The 17,299-nt window shown below is 42.3% G+C and overlaps 1 protein-coding gene across 1 annotated transcript in view; it reads left to right on the plus strand.

The window, feature by feature from the left end:
• SGPL1 (sphingosine-1-phosphate lyase 1) overlaps positions 1–17,299 on the plus strand; it is a 58,932-nt gene that overhangs the window by 16,302 nt on the left and 25,331 nt on the right. Inside the window, exons 2-6 of the mRNA XM_063133008.1 lie at positions 1,437–1,602; positions 2,080–2,147; positions 5,176–5,323; positions 8,043–8,122; positions 15,881–16,009. Of these exons, the coding sequence (XP_062989078.1) occupies positions 1,437–1,602; positions 2,080–2,147; positions 5,176–5,323; positions 8,043–8,122; positions 15,881–16,009 (591 nt within the window). The remainder of the gene's footprint in view (positions 1–1,436; positions 1,603–2,079; positions 2,148–5,175; positions 5,324–8,042; positions 8,123–15,880; positions 16,010–17,299) is intronic.

The following is a 17,299-nucleotide window of genomic DNA, read 5'->3' on the forward strand; positions in this document are numbered from 1 at the left end:
CACATTCACCAGGAGTTCACAAGATTGTGCTGGAGGGAATGTAAGGAACCAGGTACCACCCAGCATATGTGGTCCTGTGTAAAAGTGGCAAAGTTTTGGACTGAAGTCTTTGGTGAAATTGATAAGATACTTGGACAGCAGTTGGAGAGAACACCAGAATTGGCACTTTTAGGACTATTTCTGGGAAACAACAAAACTGCTCGTTTAAGCCATTGGCTGGATTTTTGTTGGCGGCAGCCAGACTGGTCATTGCTCAATTTTGGAAGAACCTAAAAGGAGTTTCATTGGGTGCCTGGTGGACTCGGGTTTGGAAGATTGCCTTATCTGAAAAACTATCAAACAAGTTACAATTGGCAAAAGGAAGTAGGGAACACAGTACATTTGCTATGGATTGGTATCAATTTATTATGTATGATGATAACACTCAATTTCATAACACTCTGCAGGTAGCATATCGGTCTCTCTGGTTCATGTGAATAATGTATTTTGTATTTTTCTGCCTTGATTTATTTTAGTTACTGAATGCTTGAACTACCGCATGTAGGGGGGTGGGGGAAGGAAATAGAGTGTTAATTTTCAAAATAAAATATTTTTTTTTAAAAAAGGGAAAAGAAAGCTTTTCTCTTATCATAATACTAGCATTTGGGATAGCCCAGTGAAATTGATTAGCGAGTAGTTTCAGGCGAGACTAAAGGGAAAGTACTTTACACAACACACAGCGGATGTATGGAGTTTGCTGCCAAAAGGTTCACTGATGATGATACATCTAGCTGAGATGGCTAAATGTATATATAAAAAAGTAGATTCTGTAAGCTTGAAGTTCGCCTCCCTCTGTTCTGTAATAAAACCTACTTACTCTTATGAACAATCTTCTCTTCAGCAGCTACTTGATATTCTTGGGGATGTTGTATAAATGGCTTCCTTCTGAGAACAGCTTCAGTGGCTTCCATTTTGTTTCCAGGCCCAATTCAAAGGGCTGACTATGACAATTAAAGCCTTAAAGAATTTGGTACCAATATATTTAAAGAGACAATCTTCTCCCATATATGCTTGTGAGATATCAAGACTCTCTTCTCTGTCCATCCAATTCATAGTTGTGTTTGTCTTGGACACGGAAAATAAACTCCTCTGTGGCTTTGCCTAAACTTTGGAATCCTTGTCAAGGGAAGCCAAAAAACTGATTGTCCAGCAAGGATTTTGCCTGCCAAGGTGTTGTTTTTAATCTCCCTGATCTGTTAATTGAAGTGTGTTATCTATTGCCTCTGCCTCTTTTGTTGATGAATTTTTACAGTTCATTCTTGGATTTAACTTGAGTGTTTATTTTAATGGGGACGTGGAGCCGTATATTTTCTAATAAGTCTGACTTGCACGCAGCTTCTATTCATTCTGATTTGGCCTTATTCTTTGTCTCATGGGTTGTATGCTCTCTTTTCTAGGATACGCTCATTCTGTACAAAGACATCTTCCTGCAGTATTTAAACCAAGTAAGAAATACTGTGAATGGAAAGTGTGCTGGGATTGAGTCCTGGCAATTGATCGCATTGACAGCTGCTGCTACTCTCCTGGTTGTGAAGCTATACATGTTCCTCTTCCAAGAAGAAAGTAAGTATCATCTCTATCTGATGTGAGAAATGGGCTACTACCTAATGCTTTTATGCAGGGTGGATTTTGATTTAAATCACTACTCAGAAAGACTCGATTTAATCATATGACTCCCCCCCCCCCCAAAAGTGCACTCTATTCATTGATTTTTTTTAAAAAAATTAGCACTTAAGAGCTAAGGGGTTGATTCTGTGTTCATAGATTTGCAAAGGAAATCTCCCAACTCACAGGCCTACACTTTAGCCACTACACCACACTGGCTCCCAAACTTTTAAGAAGGTGTTATGTGTAAGAACTTTTAGATGATCTCTTGTCAGTGCCTGGAAGTGTAAAATGAAGTCTTATTTTCTAGGTAGATGGAAGTCTCTGTCCTACCCTCTTTTTGCTGGAGGTTTGAGATGCTTCAAATGCCATTAAATTGTATGGAAGCAGTGGGGTTTATATATTTACATTTATCTTTATATGTTTTCTTCCTAGGTTTAACATCACGATCTAAAAAATACTTCTTCAGAGTTGTACGCAAGCTACCTATAATTGGTTATTTGGTAAGTTTTTAAGCATTGAGATATTTAACATCAGTTTGGTAGCAGAAAACCTGTGTGTTTCATTGCTCTCTGTCGCTGGCATTTGTCTATTGAGGTTAAAATGAATGAATCAACAGTATTAAAAACATACAGATACAATAACAGTCCATTCTAAATGTTAAACCTGTGATCAAGATAGAGATGTAAAATTATTCCAAATTGAGTTTACTTTTTATTTTTTATTTGTAACAAATGGAGCTACAAGCTCCTGAACTGTTAGAAACATCTGAACTGTAAGGAACCTCTTTGGATTTGCCAGTTTATGAGGAGCAGGCAAAAAATAATTTAAAACAACAGAGGAAACCATCAACATTAGTAACAAAGAAAATTATTTATGTCTCCGCTAGTCCTCCACAGTGTCAAGCAGACATGAAGCATTCATTCCCATAAAAAGAACTGAGAAAAACGGGGGGCCAAGATTCAATGACTATGCATGAAATTCAATCTGACTCATTTTCTGAGCTATAGCTATCACTATCAGTTTCAGTCTCTGCTTCAATGGCAGTGCCCCCTAGAGGCAGAAATGCATCTTGCTCTTGCATTTGAGAGTTGTAGTCTCAGTTTGCAACCTAGGACTTGCTTGTCCTTGGTGCACAGAGATTGTGATAATCTGATACTGTACATAGTTTTTAGAAATCCTATGGAGAAGTAACCTTGTTTTAAACATTTTATTCATCATGCTCATCAAATAGAACATCCCATAATCCATTTTTCTTCATTTTTTTGAAAACCCCCAACAAAAGGCTCTGGAAAAATGGGGAAAAAAGTTTCCCCCTGAATTTTTTTCGGGTTTTTTCCGTCCCTTCACATCTCTAGGTCAAGAGGTCAGCAGGTAGAAAAATCACTGAAATGCACTGTAATATCTGAACATTTGTCTCAACTGAAAAGCATTGCAGTATCTGAGCAAACTGGTGATGCCTAGCACTCTTGTTTTTCTTTTCCATATAAAACATGTAATTTGTATCTGGGCCTCATGTTACTGGAAATATTTTTTAAGAATAGACTTGGCCATTCTTTTAGCCTTTGGTCAAATAAGTCTAATAATAATAATAATACATTTGTATCCCACCTTTTCCCCCAATACTGAGACTCAAGGTGGTTTACAAGATTAAAACAGATAAAGTTAAAACAGATAAATATAAGTTTACAAAAATTAAAATAAAATTAAACCTGTAGTAAAATTAAAGCAGTAACAATTAAAAAAATCCAATACGTTAACACAGGTCCAGAGTATTTCTAAAAGGCGGCTTTACAAAGTTAAAACACATAAATGGAAATATACAAAAGTTAAAAATATAATTAAATTGGCTGCAGTATTAAAACATTTAATAATAATTTTAAAAATCCAACGCATAAACAATGCATAAACATAGGTCCAAACTACTCCCCAAAGGCCTGCCGGAACAAAATTTTTTTGCCTGCCTTTGGAAGCATAGCAAGAAGTGAGCCAGTCTAGCTTCCCTGGGGAGGGAGATCCAGAGCACTGGAGCAGCCACCGAGAAGGCCCTCTCCTGCATTCCCACAAGGCATGCCTGTGATGGTGGTGGGACCGAGAGAAGGGCCTCCCCTGAAGATCTCAGAGTATGGGCAGGCTCGTAAGGGAGAATACGGTCTTTCAGATAACCTGGACCTGAGCCATATAGGGCTTTATAGGTCATTACCAGCACCTTGAATTGTGCCTGGAAACATTGCCCAGTGGAGCTGTTTTAGCAGGGGAGTTGTGTGCTCCCTGTAACCAGCACCAGTCAGCAATCTGGCTGCCCCTTTTTGAACCAGCTGAAGTTTCTGAACACTTGTCAATGGCAGCCCCACATAGAACATGTTACAGTAATCCAAAGCGGATGTAACTAAGGCATGTGTCACCGTGGCCAGGTCAGACAGCTCTAGGAACGGATGCAGCTGGTGCACTAGATTTAACTATGCAAATGCACTCCTGGCTACCACTGAAACCTGGGCATCCAGGCTCAAGACTGAATCCAAAGTATACTCAAGCTTGTGGACCTGTATCTTCAGGGGGAGTGTAACCCCATCCGGCACAAGCTGAATCCCTATTCAACTGACCAGAGCACCTCTGATTGGTCTGGATTAAGCTTCAATTTGTTTGCTCTCATCCAGTGCATTACTGCTGACAGACACTGGTTTAGCACTGAAACAGCTTCCATGGAATTGGTCATTTTCCAAAATGAACCCCAGCCACGACTCTCTAAGCACACGAACTTTCAGAAAGATAGCTTTAAAAACAACACAGTTATCCCCTATTCTTTTCCGCAATGCAATCCTATGGGCGAAATTTTTCAAAATGGCGATCGGATCGGTCCGCGAAAAGAGAAGCGCTCCGCGTATGGCCGCTTCTCTTCGCCGTGCTTCTACGGGTCCCCTGTCCGCTTCTACTCCGCCTCTGGGCAAGGCGGAGCAGGCCAATTCGCTTCTGATTCTCCGCTTCTAATCGGAGCGGAGCACATCCCTAATTTTGAGTATCATAGGGTTTAGAAAATGGGAGGTTTTCATGAATGGAAAGAAGCTTCTCTGTTCTCTCAGTGGTGCATTTGTTCCTTGTTTGCACCCTGTTTTCATGTTCAAAATGTAGTCAATGAACATGGGAGGTTAAGAGTGGGGATCATGGTCCCTGTCTCTGATGTCCACATGTTCCGTGGAAGATGTGCATGTGGAATTGTATTATGTAGGATCTTCCACTTGATCTGGAACTTTGCAAAAGGCAAGAGTCCAACGCATGAGGGGTCAATCCGAGAATTGCATAAAAAGCATGCGAAGGTTCAGTAGAGAGCAATCAAATTGCTCTGCTTTTGCATACAGAAACAAACACACCAAAAGCCCTACATGCTAAAACCCAGGTTTCAAACATAAAAGATATTATATGCATCAGTCTCTCAGTATTGATGTTAAGGCTTGACCTATGTATTTCAGGGATCTGCAATTAAATGATACTCTGTTTATGCGTGTGTATGTGCCTGCGTCTCTCCTTGTATAGATACAAAAGGAGATGAACAAGACGACGGAGAAGATGGCTGCCAGCTTGATGTTCTTGCAAGGAAAAAGTCCTTATATCAAGGCCCTACCAGCAAAAGGCATGACTCAACCAGACTTGATAAAGAAGTTAAAAGAATACAGCTCTATGGGTATGGTTTGGAGTGTGAAATTGCACATGATTATTCCTTTAAGTATATGGGGGGGGGAATGGGGATCTTAGCTAATAAGTGACAGCAAATGACTGTAAATTACTGGTACCAGCCCTTATTTCCAAATGGATAAAAGTTTAACACTCTGGGAGCCCTCCTACCTCTGGGACTCCAGAGATAAAAGGGTGACAGATATAGGAGAAAAGAAAACGCCTACCATTGTCTTGTATTAATGCAGTCAGTTACACGAGTACAAAGAAATCTTAAGTTGATTTATGGTGCAATCCTATGCATGTTTAGACAGAAAAAAGTCCTACAACGCATAGGATTACACCCTTAGAGAGCTTCGGAGTGCGTCTAGCCCCTGAGTCTGACATATTGGCTACGTTCAGACAACACAGTAGTCAACCGTGTGTTAATAGTCAACCATGTATTAACACGTGTGTTAATAGGGGGTGCTCCCCACACAACATGGTAATAGCCAGCCACCAGTTGACTATTAACTAACTGCATTGACTAGCTCATCTCCCACCCACCCCCGCCCTCTCTCTGTCCTCCCGCTGAATAGTGGCACTGGTACACCCTTGTGATCTCTGTCTCTGCCCGCTGCTGTCAAACCAGCTCTCAAAAGCAAGGTGGGGGCGGGGGAGAGAGAGCCCTCCAGGCACTGGGGGAAGCACCCTGTTTCTTCTATGGTGCCGGGAAGGCTGGGAAGGGTTACCCGTACCCACTTCTGCCTTTCCCCCCATGCCTGGCACCCCCGCTTCCTCAGAAGAAATGGGGCGCAACTCAGAAGAAACATCTTGGGTGGCACCGTAAAGTCCTTGGCAGGGAGTGGTTGTTTTTGCCAACCCCACCATGAAAAAGCTTGACTTTTTCACCTTAAGCTATGGGAGAAATCCTTTCCCACGACCTGTGAGAAAAGCTTTACTTGGAGGTAGGGAGCTGTGGGATGGGGGAGGAACACCTTGTGGGTGTCCCCACACCCACACCCCAGCACAAAGGGGAATTTCTGCTGGGATGTGGGTCTTTAAGACCCATCCTGTTTCTTCTGAGGAAGAGGGGGTGCCAAGCATGGGGGCAGGGTGGAAGGGGGTGCAGGCAACCCGTCCCACCCTTCCCTGGGCATCCCTGGGAACCCATGTGCAGCTGCGGATTGTGGTGCCCCTCACCAAGCCATTCTCCCATTCCCAGGCCAAGTAAGTTCTTCTCTCTCCCTCCCCTGGCCACGAGGAACTTAGCTGCAAAGGATTTCTCCTTTGCTGACACGTGACTATGGAGCCCTGGTGGGCAAGAGCGGCCCTTGCCTCGTGATTCTGTAGGCATATGAAATAGTAATCGGAGCCTGACGGACAACACAATAACCAATGGATGTGCAGATAGTCAACGCTGCACAGCGTTGGTTGTCTCAGTTGGTTATTTTGTGGAAATAGTCAACCATGGTGTGTTCCCCCCCACAATAGATGTCACAATAGCCAACGGTTGACTATTTAAGCAACCGTTGACTAACTTGTTGTCTGAACCCAGTCATTGTGAAAGCATCACTTGATTATTTGGAGGGCTCCTTCATATAAAACCTGATACCTTTTATTTATTGATTGATTACATTTCTATACCGCCTCATAGCCAAAGCTCTCTGGGTGGTTCACAAAAGATGAAAACATTGCACATTAAAAATCGCTACAGAAATTTTAAAAACATAAAAACAGACATTATACAAAGATAATATCTATTTAAAAACAACTTTTGAGTTCTCAGCCAAAGATAGATCTGGGGTCGATTAAAGCTCAACATATGCTTTTAAATGCCTGGGAGAAGAGAATGTTGGAAATCAAAGATACTTTTGAATTGTGGAAAAGGCTGGAGACAAGCTTCTTACCCCAAAAATTATACTGGGGAAATAAAAGCAGCTCAGGGATCTCTTCCATACTCCAGAGAGAAAGACCAGGTTTAATTACATCCATCCCAAGTGAATCCTTACCCTGCAAGCAGAAATGTCCGTCAACCTCCTGCTTGATCTCTGCTTGCAGAGAGTTCTGCCCGGTGTCTGGTGGAGCCTTTTCTGCTGCAGGGAAATCAGGTCCCACTTCTGCAAACTCCGTCTTTACCTGCTGCTGCTGTTGCAGCTTCTGGTCCTCTGCCTGGCTCAGGAGGAAGCCTTCTGCCAGGACTAACTTTTAATGATAATGATTCCCCCAACATGTAGTTTTCACAACTGTTGGCAGCAGTGGAAAGTGACTCTGCTAGTTGCATGTCCATAATTAGGCAATTGGATGTGAGCTGCAGAATCATGTTTCTCTGGCCCCAATCCCTCCCTTTTGGAGCATGCACACCTGCTGCCAGCTATATTCATGGTTAAGCATTGCTTGGTTAATCACAGTTAAGAAAATTGTGCTGTTTAACTTCTGCATCAGCCCAATAACTCCGTTACTCGGTAATGTTTTCAAAACTGCCTATATAGAACTTGAAAAATATATAAATCTGTTGACCTTTTGTTTAAGGTGCTCCTCTTGGCCCGGCTGTTTAAGCCCACAAATGTTCTTCTTCTCTTACTGAATCGATTGTCATAATTTCTAAGATGCATTTTGAAGGCAGCAAAATGGCAAGCTGCCCAGTCATTTCCAAGCGAGAGAAGGTGGACCATAAACAACCTTTTCCTTTGCAAAAGTGTTTTTGAATTTGACCGATACCCGCCTGGTTTTTGTCTCAATGTTTTCAGGTGAAATACGATGGGAAGATGGCAAAGTGTCTGGCACTGTGTACAGTGGGGAAGACAGGCTCACTAAGCTGTTCGTTAAGGTAATGCTGCGTGGTAATAGCTGTGAGTTTACACACATGCGTTCAACAAAAGTATAATTAAGAACAGCAACACATTGCATATGAAACCGGTTTTGTCCTGAAAGAGTGGGTGTGCACATGTGTGTGCATACACACACATTACCCCCACCCCCTCACCAAGCATACTGATTTGAAAGTTAAAGCAAATGTTTGGGGAAAAGAAAGGTCTTGGTGAAATTCCTGAGATTTACACAAGAGGTGACGGGCATGGAATTGCTGTAGTTCAGGGGCGGACAACGCAGTGCTCACCAAGGCATCGTACTCCCAGATTTTATTTTAAAAGTATTTTTTAATGTTTTCTTACTGTCAGATGGGATTGCTTCAAAGTGAAGTGGGAGCTTCTAGTTGCTGCCATTGTTGAGGTTACTTTTCGCCACACTGGTTCTCAATGTATGGTAACTGGAAAGGGCCGAAGTATATGTATTTTTTTATGTTTAGTAATGCCATGGAACATCCTTCATCCATTTTTCCTTTGCCTAGATCAGAGATAGGCAGCCTTTTGCGGCCGTAACCATATCTGGCAATTTGTGAATCTAACAAAATGGGCAATGTACGCTCTTCCTGGTACTAAATTACATTTTGTTTTTCAGATAGGTATGTCATTTTCAGCTTGACTTCTGAAGAAATAATTAATACTAAAAATGCCCTAGAAATGTGGTGACGGTCTGAGTACATAGATCTGTTTCATATGTAATGAACCGCCCAGAGTTTGTGAACCACCCAGAGAGCTTCGGCTATTGGGCGGTATAGAAATGTAATAAATAAATAAATAAAGGTGGCAAGTTGTGGGTTAATGAACCCACAATTTGCCAGATTGCATGCTGCTTCCAATTTGAACACACAACCTCCAATTTGCCCAATTCTTGATTGCTGTGTGATGTATGAACCTGGACACCATGCGTTATTTGTGAGTTAAGCAAGTCAAAGTTAACCTACTATTAGAAGAGTGGCAAATTGTAGATTAATCATAACTTAATTATGGGTTAAATGTGTAGGCTGACTATAGGTTGTTTAAACTATGATTAACCTACAGTATTTGGAGTCAGATGTCATGTAGCAACCTCTTTTCAGCCTGAGTGGAAGTTGAGAATTCAGAATGGCCACAGAATGCGCCTGGCACATACTGGGGGAAATCATAGGTTAATTAGCCCGCAATTTGCTGCTATTACATGCAAATTGGGTCTTAGTGCCAAGGTTGGCAAGTCATGAGGCAACATATTCAAATTAACCCACATTTCGCCACTGTGTGCTCTTATTCTGGCTTGTAGAATAATGACTTCTGTTTCTAAAATAATGACTTCTAACTTCTTAAATATTGAGGAGCGCTTTCATTTTACATTTCATTTTCATTTCAGTTATTACATTTCTATACTGCCCAATAGTCAAAGCTCTCTGGATGGTATACAAAGATTAAAACCTTAAAAGTGTAATATTGTAATATAATAGAAGAATCATTTACATATAACATACATACGCACGCACACACACATTTTTAACAACAGTAATTTGAGTGTTATTTGTTCCTCCATGCACACCACACACAAAGGGCTATTTTTAAAAGTCCTTTCTTAGTATAGGTGGTACTTACAATAGCCTGTCTCTTAAACTGAAATCATATAGGTTTCCTGAGGGGGAACTGAGAATAGCAACAGCTTGCATAATAAAAAACACATGTTGTTTCATAATATAACAGTAGTGGCAAGATTGTGCAACAAAAAGTCCTGTATAAAATTGGCATGAGCTCAAATCACTGCATTGCATGTACATGAGTGGCTGTTTATTTAACCTGTAAAAAACTCCTTGGACATCTTCAGTTTTGTGTGTGGCAGGGAGAGAGTTGTCTTGAGTTTCTCATAGGCTCCCCAATCTTGCTTCTTTCCATTTACCATCCAGTCCATGCTGGCTTGGTTCTGATCCTCTGAACAGATACAGCATCACTATTTGAAGAGACTCCATTGAGAAATGGCTGGAGAAATAGGTAACTTGTTTGGGAGTAGTTGTAGATTTCACACAACCAATTTATAGCATGGAGGGCACAAGCAGAAGGGAGTTTTAGCAACTCTGGATAGGAGCTGGAGGACTCATTGGGCCTGGCTATGCCTTTGTATCGTCCTGATTCTTTAATCTTGTGTTGTTCCCTGCTCAGTGGGCTAAAAGGGAAGCCGAATGCTCTTTCAGTGCTCACAGAGCAGGACTGGGCCGCTTGAGGCCCTCCAGATGTTTTTGCCTACAACTCCCATCAGCCCTAACCAGCATAGCCAATGGTAAGGGATCATGGGAGTTGTAGGCAGCCCCCCCAAAAAAAAAAATCTGGAAAGCTACAAGTTGTCAACCCCTGACCAACAGACAGCCCGTTCCTTGGAGTGGTACTGCCTCACGTTTACCCAAATGTTTGCCTGCCAGAGGAGTAGACTAAGTACAACGTCCATTCCAAATAGGTTAGGAGAAGTTGCATTTATATTCCCAATGATTGACTGGGAAAAGCTGAAGACCAAAGGTTAAGGATGGATGCAGTAATGGGTTCAGTGTTTAACATTTCACTGACCAGTGTCACACATGCAGGCTCAGCTGCTTGTAAAAGGTTAAAACTTTATTATGCACACTATATATATCTATATATCTTAAACTGCTTTTCTGCCCAAAGGCCTTCAAAATGGCTTGCAAATTAAAAATACAAGCACAAAGTTTATGCGGTTTTTTTATCCTAATCTTGGGGATGAGCAAGGAACTATGCAAGGTGCTGAAGCTGCTGAAAATCTTAACTCAGCTTCTTCCTTCTGGCTTCTAAGGTCACCATGCGTTGCAAACGCTCTTCCAAGCATACCTTTGCTGGTGATGAAATGGGTTGGCCATTTCAGGGTTGTTGTTTTTAATGTTGGGGAAGCTGAACTAGTTTATTCATTTTGGAAGAACCCTTACCAGAGTGATGGCAGGGGGGCGTATGTGTGTGCGTCCTCTTTTCCTTTTACATTATTTTAAAAAAGAAAATAATCCCCCGTCTCTACCTGTCCCCCCTTCCACCATTCCTACATTTAAAAGAAAAATGGCAAGAACAAGAGCTGCATCTTCCACGGCAGGCAGAGTTCTTGCATCGGTTTTACTTTGAAATGCCGGAGGGGTGGGTGTGGGTGTGGGAGAGGGAGACATTTCCCTTTCAGCCAGTGGTTTTAAAAAACATTTTAAAAGTGTGTGTTTGTGTGTGTGGAGCGGGGGGTGGGGGGGAGGGGAAGCGAAGCCTCCTCACCACTGTCATTCTGGTAAGGGCCTCTCGAAACTGGTCTGAGCCGCCCTCCAAACGGCTTTCCCTATTTTGGGAGAACCAAACTCGGGCAAAAAGTGACCAGCCCTATTTCGTAGCCATGAGGGCTAGAAGTGTGTGCTTCAAGGAAAGCTGGAATGTTATGACCCAGACCAGTTTTCGCCCCCCTTTTTTATGCTTTTGTGGAATTATTTTGCCTCATGGCTATCTTTGTTTAGCTCTTGGTCAGCAACTGCCATCTGCCAATCTTCACATGAAGATTGCACTTTTCATCAAAGGTATATGTGCATGAGAATCAAACAAGAAAACTGTGAGACTCTCTCTGTGTGTGTGTGTGTTTGTGTGTGTGTTATGAGAGAGAGAGAAGCTACAGTGGGAGCAGATGCGATGTGCATGTTTTAACATACCATTGTATTTCCCCCTGATTTCTATGCTGCCTTCTCACAGTTGAAGCTGGTGGGGAATGTCTGTCAAACCTCTGGATTCCATGTGCTTCTTTCCACTTCCTAGTATGCCTGAATTCAGTGTTGGAAGTCTACATATGCCGAAGGTTTTCTTATTATTCATTCTGTTCACATTGGAGCCAAGGACAAGGCTTCTCACTTTTGGCTGTAAATGACATGCTAGGAGGAGGACGACGATGGAAGAACATGCTTGGTCAAGTACTAGTTCTTACCCCAGCCTTCCCCAACCTGGTGCCCTGCAGATGTGTTGTACTACAGCTCCCACAATCCTCTAGCCGGCATTGCTGGAACTGTAGTCTCAACACATCTGGAGGGCACCAGGTTGGGGAAGGCTGCCTTAGCGTTTTCTTCAATTTCTTTGTTCCCCATTGCGGGTAGAGGTGTGCAGATGGGGGGTGAATATTCTTATTAAGGACCCAAGCAAAGCTGGTAAAATATTTCTTATTTCTAGGTACCTGGGATTTTCCCTCTCCCATCTCTAAATATGGCATAACTGCCTTCCAATAAAATCTTCTTAAGCACTGTGGAGAAAAGGCTTTATGTTGAAAAGCTGGTGAGCTGGCATGTGCTTATTACTTGTTTTCTTCACCAGCCCCCCTTTTCATCTTCATCCTCTCTGCCCCCCCACACCTCCCATCATCAAGGATGCCTTTCCCCTGGGTGGCTTTGTTCTATTTCTCTCCCCACCCCTCATTTGCGATGCCAGTCTTCACCGCATCTATGTTTTCGCACGTCCTTTTCAAAGCTAAACTTGACTTGCAAGATACGAGTTGCAGTGCTTGCAAACCACAAAATGACGTTCTCTTAAAAGTCTCAGTCCTTGACAAATCAGATAAGGACATAAGGAGAGTCAACGCTGGATCGGACCAAGGGCCCCACCTAGTCCAGCATTCTGTTTTCACAGTGGCTGGCCATCACCATTCATTGTTTTTCCATGAGATATGCAAATACACCCGTGTTCTAATAGGCTGTATTCAATTTCAGCCTCTGAAGCTTTTAAAAAGCACTTTGTGATTGTGATTCAGTAGTCTACCTATACTTACATCATCGTGTTTAGAAAAGAGAAGTATTGGATGGTTAGTCCAATTAAGTGATCTTAATCAAGGGATGCAACTGATGAGAGATAGCATCTGAGGTCTGTTGGGACCCCCGGTGTTAATCCCAAGTCATTACTCAAGTACTTCTTTTCTTAGAACCTCTTATGGCAAGTTAGCAATACTGAATGGTCATATTGTAACTGCTCTATTAATGTAAGTCATCAAACGTTGTGTAAATTGGGGTTATTCAGGCCCTCAGTGTTGGCCATACACTATTTTCTCCTCCATTGATTTTAATTGTGGCCAAAATGACCCCAGTGTCCTAAAACTCTCACATTTATAACAAGCAGGCAAACCAAAATGAAGGGTGGTGAGGGTGACACACCAGAGAACAAATAACCCCTTTTCTGTAGGAGAATTCATGGGGTATAAAGTGGCATAAGAGAAGGGAAACACTTTACATATTTTTATACCTCTTTGGAGTTAGTTGTGACGCCAAAAGTATAAGATGGTTAAAACAAGGATTCCCGGTAGGGATTGTAAGGAAACATGTTGAATCAGACGAAGGGTCCATCTAGTCCAGCACTCTCACATAGTGGCCAACCAGCTGTTGACCAGGGATCCACAAGCAGGCCATCTTGCATCAGCACCCTCCCAACTTGCAGCCCTCCAGATGTTGTAGGATGGCCAGGCATGATGGGAGTTGTAGTCCAACAATATCTGGAAGGTGACAGGCCCCCCCATTTCTGATTTAGAATAATAAAATCTTATTCTAGTATTGGGTTGGCATATGGGCCACGGTAAGTTCGATTAAAAAAAAAGTAATGGAGGGTGTAATCGTGACAGAAGGCCCCTGATGATGTTAGCATCAAAGGTAATCACAAGGTTCAGTGACTAACGATGTATACGTAACAAACTCTTGATAGGCATAAAAGTAAATTAAAGAGACGGGCTTTGGGAAAAGGCTGTTTAGAGCAGAGAAGTGGCAGGCATGTGGGAATGTTAAATGATTTCCCTGCTTGCACATTCAAATTCCCCTGCAGATGGCCTGCAGTTGCTTCCCCCCCCCACCCCCGGAGTCTCATATGCAATACATGCTTACAAGACTAGCCATCTGTGGGGATGGGGAACCGGTTAAGCACACTCCTGCTGCTTCTCTACTGTAAACTAACCCAATCACAAAACTGTTTTTCTCTTTAAAAGAAAAAGAAAGCTGTTAGTGGTGTTTTTTTAAAAATTGTTTGTAATATATACTCAGGAACGTCTTAAAACTGTTTTGTGAGGTATAGTATTTTGACTCCAGGGCAGGGAGGAGACATGAAATGGAAAGCAATCCAGTGGAGACATGAAGTGGAAAATAACTAGATGTGGATCAGGCAGGCAAATTGTGTCACATACTGGAACATATAAAACAAATTTCTAGTTGGATGTGAAATATTTATTTATTTATTTATTTATTTATTACATTTTTATACCGCCCAATAGCCGGAGCTCTCTGGGCGGTTCACAAAAACTTCTAAGTGCGGGGGTGTACAGTTAGAGTAATAGACACCTCCAGGCAGTTGCATTTGCATAAAGCATTTTTGGTCATAACATTTATGAATTAATCAACCGTTTAAGGCAGGAACAAATGTCTGGTCTCTATACTGTCTTCTCCCCCTCCCCGTACCTCCCTCCATTCATGTGCCAACTTTGGCACTTTGCTTCCATTCTGTTGAAACTCAGCTCCCTGTTACACCCAGAACAGGGAGATGTCTAATATTGGTTTACTGAGCAAGACTGATCCTAGTTAGTAAGCCAATATTAAACGATGCTCCCTGTTCTGGATGTAATTGGAAACAGCAGTTTAAACAGACCAGGATTTACGCACCAAAGCTAGTGTCAAAATGAGCAGCACATGGGTCCAACACATATTTGCAGCTTAGTAAACTATGGTTTATTAACTCAGAAATCTTACAGACAAGCAAGCCATACTGTTGGCTTAATAGAAATACTTGAATTCATAGAATAGTGGAGTGGGAAGGGGTCTATAAGGCCATCGAGTCCACCCCCCTGCTTATTGCAGGAATCCACGTTAAAGCATCCCTGACAGATGGCTGTCTAGCTGCCTCTTGAAGGCCTCTAGTGTGGGAGAGCCCACAACCTCCCTTGGTAATTCGTGCCCTGTGAGTTAATTAGAAGAACTTGTTCAAATGTATTTTCTGTCCCATTCGTTAAGATTCATAATTGGAAAGCACTGTTTACTATGTGCTGTGACTTTAATCCAACAAACCATGAATGTAGTTAAACTTTACTTCATGGAGAGGAGTATTCTAGGGAGGGAGAAGCAGAACTAAAAAATAATTTTCAAAAGGAAGTGACCTGTTTCTACTCCAATCAGTTTGCAAGGAGGTCACCCAGGAACAGTCCTTTTTACACTTTCTATGAGATGTATCCAATTACTCCCACCCACATACAGGATGGCTTCAGCCAGGGAAATGGGGAGGGGTTCAGTTCTCCCTGTCTTCTACAACCTCTTGTGCCTCTCAAAATTTGCACTTGAGGTTTGGAGGACTGTCCGGAGCAGATTTTGGGGTAGTGTGCAGCGGGCTGCAGGGGGAGGAGAGAAGGGGAAAGTCCCGTTGTACAACCACAAGTCCACTCCTACAATGTTGAATTTCATCCTATGCAAGACGTTACGTTCTGGGCCAATAGTGCTCAGTCTTCGTTTGGTGTGATCAGGCAGGATTTGTAAAGCATTCCAGGTGAAATGTGTAGAAAAGAACTTTGGGCTGCTCTAATGTGATTTCACTAAATGCAGTCATTCTTAGTGGAGGAGAAATGAGGCAACTCTCTCCTAAACAGGAAAGCTATGAGGACAATAGACTACCTATACCACTTTGTGGATTTTATAGCAGGAACAAATACAGTTGGTGCAATCAAATCCTAATCTTATTGTGTTGTTTTTCCTTTCTGTAAGGTTTATGAGGAATTTGCATGGAGTAATCCTCTTCATCCAGATATATTTCCTGGTTTGAAGAAGATGGAAGCCGAGGTGGTGAGAATGACTTGCACACTCTTCCATGGTGGTCCCAGTTCTTGTGGAACAGTAAGTAACGCGACATGCTTTCCTGATATAATCTTGACTTCTTGCCTTTCTGCCAACTGCAAGAAGTGTAATTCTGTAAATGTTAAAGATCCATGTCAGAGAACTTGTGTCTTTTTTGGGGGGTGGGGGTGGGGTTGTTTCCAAAACAAACTGAAAGCGCCCTGGTTCTTGGAAGCTGAATTTGACTGGCTAAGTGAATGCGTTCACAAAGTATTCAGCCAAATTCAGCCAATGACAGGCCTTTGTGGGCAAAGTTGTCCTTCCACCTACAGCTGTGCTAGCAGACTGCTTGGTTGCATGGTGAACTCCCTTTATACAGCCTGTGTCATCGTGTGTAATTAAGGAATTGCTGGCAAGACACACAACATTTCAGTTTTCTTAGTGCAGGTGAATATGAAGGAATATTAATTGCTCTCTCTCCGAGGTTGCAAGCTGCTGAACCTGTTAGTTGTCATAGCGTTGATTGCAGAAATAGATCTAGAGTAGTTGCTTGCAAATACAGCCTTAAGCACTGCCTGCTATTTGCAAATATAACCTTGATAGTGGTGTATGTCCACATTTTTTTTTAAAAAAAAAAATCTGTCGAGAATACAAAGAGCTTCTCTCTGTGTGTATATGTATCTGTTCCTTATTACGAGGGGAAGTTGTATACTTACGTTGGGATGTTGGAAGACTTCAGCCAGCGATGATGGGAGTTGCCAGTTACAAAACGAACTTGGGCAACACCATGCGAGTCCCTCAGTATTACACCAATTTGTGAGGGAGTCAAGCCCTTCTTTGCCAGCTTGTAGATCTGCTCTTCACCACTGATGAACCACCGATGGGAGTTGTAGTCCAACACCACTGGAGGATGCCATGTTGGGAAAGGCTGCTTTACACACACAAATGTGTAACTAGTAACAAAACTTAAACTTATGCAACAGTTGTTCTTTTCTCGAAGGATCTATAGTTCTGTGACAGATAGAGGAGGCTAGGGATCTCTAATAATTGGTACCCTCACCATACTATAATTTCCAGGGTTCTTTAAAGAAATCATTCCAATTCCACTGGTGAAACTGTGAGAAGTAAACTGGAATAAATACTTTACAAGTGGTTTATATTGGCAGATGCCTCTATGCTTAACTGTACGTCAGAAATGGGGGGACCTTTTTTCTGCCAAAGGCTGAATGCCCTCAGGGATAATCTGTCGGGGTGGTGAAGTAAGTGGTCTGTGGGACCTGAACCCAAAGTGTGGAGGCATAGGCGTGCACAGTACATTTCATTAGGGTGTGCACCCAGGGATATTTTTTT

The sequence above is a fragment of the Elgaria multicarinata genome, chromosome 8 (genome assembly GCF_023053635.1).
Source record: "Elgaria multicarinata webbii isolate HBS135686 ecotype San Diego chromosome 8, rElgMul1.1.pri, whole genome shotgun sequence".
In the NCBI taxonomy this organism is placed as follows: Eukaryota; Metazoa; Chordata; class Lepidosauria; order Squamata; family Anguidae; genus Elgaria; species Elgaria multicarinata.